Source organism: Aptenodytes forsteri, unplaced genomic scaffold (assembly GCF_000699145.1).
Source record: "Aptenodytes forsteri isolate BGI_AS27 unplaced genomic scaffold, ASM69914v1 Scaffold100, whole genome shotgun sequence".
NCBI lineage: Eukaryota > Metazoa > Chordata > Aves > Sphenisciformes > Spheniscidae > Aptenodytes > Aptenodytes forsteri.
In genome coordinates this window covers 1535862-1540840 of record NW_008796216.1, presented here as the reverse complement: position 1 = coordinate 1540840, position 4979 = coordinate 1535862, and the positions used below count along the sequence as shown (strand labels likewise).

The 4979-nt window shown below is 41.7% G+C and overlaps 1 protein-coding gene across 1 annotated transcript in view; it reads right to left on the bottom strand.

Moving 5' to 3' along the window:
• The window catches only part of LOC103906620 (glutathione S-transferase), a 6175-nt gene extending 2109 nt beyond the window's left edge, over positions 1-4066 (bottom strand). Inside the window, exons 1-4 of the mRNA XM_009288563.1 lie at positions 3980-4066; positions 2949-3000; positions 1023-1155; positions 19-160 (exon numbers count right to left, since the gene is read on the bottom strand). Of these exons, the coding sequence (XP_009286838.1) occupies positions 19-160; positions 1023-1155; positions 2949-3000; positions 3980-4066 (414 nt within the window). The remainder of the gene's footprint in view (positions 1-18; positions 161-1022; positions 1156-2948; positions 3001-3979) is intronic.
• Positions 4067-4979: the final 913 nt, after the last annotated feature.

Sequence of the window (4979 nt, the reverse complement as noted above, 5' to 3'; positions counted from 1 at the left end):
TACATCTTTGCCATGTACCTTCTCATAGACTGGGAAGTATCTGTTTGTGGCCTTGTCCACAATAGTAGCAAAATGTTGCTCCTTTTTATCCGCTGGTTGGAAAGGATGGGTCATGAGTAACTCGTTCAGATCTATTACTGCTTCCACATACATATCAATTCTGAAAGGAATAGATCCAGTTGGTCAAGTCAAACACAGTAGGTCTGAATAGCACGATAGCTACTGGCATAACCCCACTGAGATGTTGGGAACTCTCCGCCTCTTCTATCCAGCTTGGAGCAGTTCCCCCCAGAGTGCAGTAGCTTCAGGGAGGGGTGGAGAGCATGGGTGAAAGACAAGTGCAAAGTGCCTGACCAAAAACTAAAAGACTGTACCCCTTCCATTTTTCACTAGGGGTGATACTTTTATTAAGTTTTTTTTGAGCCCAAGTACAAAATTGGCATGTGTCATCCAAACTTGTGTTAAAAATCCAATCAGACATGGTAAGTTAAACAGTGGGTCTATACAATTGCTAACAAATTATCTTGACATGTGTTTACCAGTGCTAATTAACTTGAAGCATTTAAAAATACTTCAGGTCAAACCATGTGCCCCTAAGAGCCCTGTCCTTTAATAACCAGTTACTGATTCTACTTCTAATTCCTGGTTATTAGAGAGAGGTTTTTTGTTTCCATCAAAGACATTTCCCTGAATTTGATGTGGTGAAAATGCCTGCTGCTGATAACTGCAGGAGAAAATGAAAAGCAGCATCAGTAAGACAGTCTGCCTTCTGCGCTCCTGACTGCTTTCTTCTGATAACTGTATTGACCTTTGATCTTCATGAACTCCCTTGCACCATGCTGCTTATCTAATTTAGCTGGTTATTACTGTTGTAGACATCACACGCAGTCACAGTCAACACGTGCTACATGAAAAGCTGCTGTATCACCCTCACTCTAACTGTGAGCTGGGATATTCTTGTGTTACACAGAGAGGTGGTATGAACTGTAGTCTAACAAACAAAGGTGGTACTGTTACAGTACAGGGCTCTCTCCTTCAGGTCCTTCCCGTAGAGGTTGTACTTCATTGCTATGTAGTTTCCAATGGCTCTGCTCTGCACCATCTTCATTCCATCGATCTCCACCATTGGCACTTGCTGAAACAGCAGGGATCCATCTAGGGAAAAGGGGACAAGACAGGAGACATTCAGTCTCTGAATGAGAACCATTAGTGGGTGTTTGGCAAAGTAACCACACATATTATGTTTTTATTTAAAATCATAGAATCATTTAGGTTGGAAAAGACCCTTAAGATCATCAAGTCCAACCGTAAACCTAGCACTGCCAAGTCCACCACTAAGCCATGTCCCTAAGCGCCACATCTACATGTCTTTTAAATACCTCCAGGGATGGTGACTCAGCCACTTCCCTGAGCAGCCTGTTCAAGTGCTTGACAACCCTTTCAGTGGCAGTCTTCCTCATTCTCACAACAAGGTACGGAAAATGCTTACCATGAAACCAAGAACCATTTCTTGGGGATATGTTAATAACAATATTATAGCAATCAGCTTCTTGAAGTTTCTTCAAATCTGAGGAAGCACCCAAATGCAGAATTTTTAGCAGTCACACACTGAAAAAGACAAGTCCTGCGCTGCATGGCCCTAACTCAGACGATTTTCATGGAGGTTAATACAGATGAGAAGGACTAAAGGATCTGACCCAGCCAGTTTCTGTCATGCTTTGGTAAGTATTATGGAAATCTGGACTATTTACAGGCTTGTCAACATATAATGTGAATATAAATGTATATAATATCTTTGTGGCTACTATATTGACTTTATACAATGGCATACATCTGTACAGGCATGAAGCACGGAATAATGGGCAAGTTTCATGAGATTCCTGCAAGAGCCAAATATCACTTGATGTGAGACTGCAGCCATGTAAATCCCTTACTAGTCAGCAGAAGCCTTATTCTAGCAAGGAAGAAGTCAAAATACTTCCAGGAACCGATCAGAGAAGTGAATCAGAGTATTTGCTTTATGGAATCCTATTTCTTGACTCAGATAACTAATCAGCTACATCCGTCTTTGTATCCACTGTAAGGCAATCATGCAGAGAAACTGTCTGCTATTAAGGGCACATTTTCATTTATGCTCATGTCTCAAAATACTTTTTGAAAGCTGGCAGGTGGCAGGGGGATCAAGTCATTGTTCCTAAAGAAGAGCAGGACTGCAAATGCCAACCCTAGCTCAGACTTCTTTGAAAAGCCAAGTGAACTGGAAGAGCACAGACATGTAATTTGGTTTGGAGGAAATGTGAATATCATGTTCACAGAGATGGAAGCTAAAGATAGCAAGGTGGGTAGTTGCCTTGGGAAACAGGAACACATCAGAGGTACAAGTTAAACTCAGAAATCTGGAACTCTGGTTTCATACGGATTATAAAACAACAACTTTGTAGGCAACCTAAAATGCTAATGAATTTCAAGATGATCTGGTGACAAAAACCTGCATTGTCATAGGACAGGAGGCAATGGGCACAAACTGAAACAAAAGACAGTCAATCATCTGAACTTAAGGAAAGGCTTTTTTACTGTGAGAGCGACTGAATGCTGGGTTGGCCTGGCTTGCCCAGAGAGGCTGTGGAGTCTCCATCCTTAGAGATACTCAAAACCCAATTGGACACTGTCCTGGACAATTGGCTCTAGGTGGCCTTGCTTGAAGAGGGGAGGTGGAGCAGACGATCTTGAGAGGTCCCTTCTGACCTCAGCCCTTCTGTGATTTGGTGAAGACTGAAACAACTGGGTGGATGATACCATCTAACACACTGCAGCGTGCATCTGTGATACCTCATGTACAATCCAGTCTAGATTTTCTTTTTAAGAGACATAAGACTTCTTAGGTGTTCCAAGACAAACAATTCTAATTATTATTATTACCTAATAATTAAAAAGTGAAGGAAACTTACCCTTCCGTAACTTTGTCAGATCATCCTTTGTTTCCAGAAAACATTCTTCAAACTGCAGGAAATACAGAAGAAAAGTTGTGTTGTCACTGCATGTTTTAGTTTCTGCTTTGCATGAGACAATGAGAGCACAAAGAGCTGTGTTTTGAGGAATTTTATTTTTAAAAAAAGAAATCAGATTTGGAAGTGATATCTTTAAAAATTTATTTTGCCTCTGTTGCATCCTCTCCTCTTCCCTCTCATGTGATTCATATTTTTGTGCAGGTAAGGTTTTGGCTAAAGCTGAGGTGACCGAGGGGCACAAAACCCTGTCTACTGAGCAAACGATGACCACGCCGCTTCTGTTGTCAGTGCTGGCAAGAGATGGTGCAGGGAGAGAGGGGGATAAGTAAATTCACTCTGCAGCAGAACTGTGGTATAGCTCCTTTGCCACAAGCTGGCAAAAGGAGGGATGAAGAGGAGAGATCACATGCCCCATGCAGCGTTCTGGCACTTTGCCCATCACCATGACAAAAACTCACAGTTCTTAAAACACACAGATCCCCACACTCCCTCTCCAGTTTAATATCAGAAACCGTTAGAGGTAAAAACAATTACTCTGTGTTTTATAATATACAGTACCTTCAGGGGTAAGCTACATTGTAGTAGGCATAATAATTTTTTGCTATTTGGACATTGGGATTTAACTGAAGGTCTTCAGAACTGAAAGTGCTCGACCCCTGTGATTGGGCAGATAGGGGGTCTGAAGATAAGAAGATAAGAAGCCAGGTTCTGCTGCTGTGGTTTTAAATTTTTTCTTTCACTAGCTACAGAGGAGAGGCATTTGTGGTGCTACCAGTAGGCTTGGCACATGATGCTTGGAAGTGAAACGGGAACTTGCCCCCCTGCTTAGGGTATGCTAGTAGTCATTGTTGGCTTAGTCAGCAATGCACTAAATGCAGAGCTTGAAACAGCTGGTCAGTCACATTTTTTTATAAGGAACAGTAGAAATACATATTTGTCACATGCTCTTGGTATAAAAAACAGAGGCAAACCTCAACCCCGGCTGCTGCTAGTAGCCACCGTATTGATTCCATTCGGCCTCGTGCATTGAAGTAGTACAGCTTGGGTTTCCCAGACATGTTTCCACGTGCCTGATCTACTGTCTGGAATAAAGAAGTAAGTTTTGCAAAATAAAGATTCAGAATGCTGGTTTTGAGTCTCTAACTGGTTCTCAAGCATTGTTCAAAGTTGTCTTGTTTGAAACCAATGATTTATGGTCCAAGACTCTCTTCAAATTATTAGAGGAGGTAAAAGACTATATTGAGAGACTGCATTGTATCATTTTGCCTTAAGATGTCTTTTATATATGCAGGTTAGTTAAGCAGAACTCTGTACTGAGAGCAATTGGCCCATGTCAGAGAACAAGCAAATCAAAACCCATTTGCATCCCAAAGTGTTCTGCTCTGACCAAAAAGCAGGGTGTGCGAGATACACTGCTCTCTTTATTTTAGCATTATCTCAGGATACAGTTTACTGTTTAATCAGATACACAATATAATCTCAGCAATTGTTGTGCTTTCTCCAGCAGCCATTATGCTCCATTGTAGTGACAGGAAGGATTTTTTTTTCCCCACTGTAAGCATTCAATCTCATTTACAACACTCCCCACTCCTCTCATTTCTTTAGGCAAGCACCCGAAGACAGGGGATTTAATTTTGTCTCTGGTAACGTTAGATTTGCCTTTACCACAGACAGAGCCAAAGTGCAATACCTGCTTGGTCCCATTCCAACTCTGCTGGAATTTAAAGCAACAAGTTTCTAGACAGACTGTCATCTACCCCATTCAGAACCAGTGCGTGCACATCAGCAGCAAACATGTAGACAGTACCTAGTTTAAACTAGCTTCACAGTTATTAACACTGTGTCAACAATAAAGCTGAAGCATTAACAGCAGCAAAAAGAAAATGGCTAAACCCCCCCCATATTCCCCTTGAAAATAACGTCATCTTCTCTACAATAGGAAGAAGGGGGTGAGAGGAAGCACTCCACGCT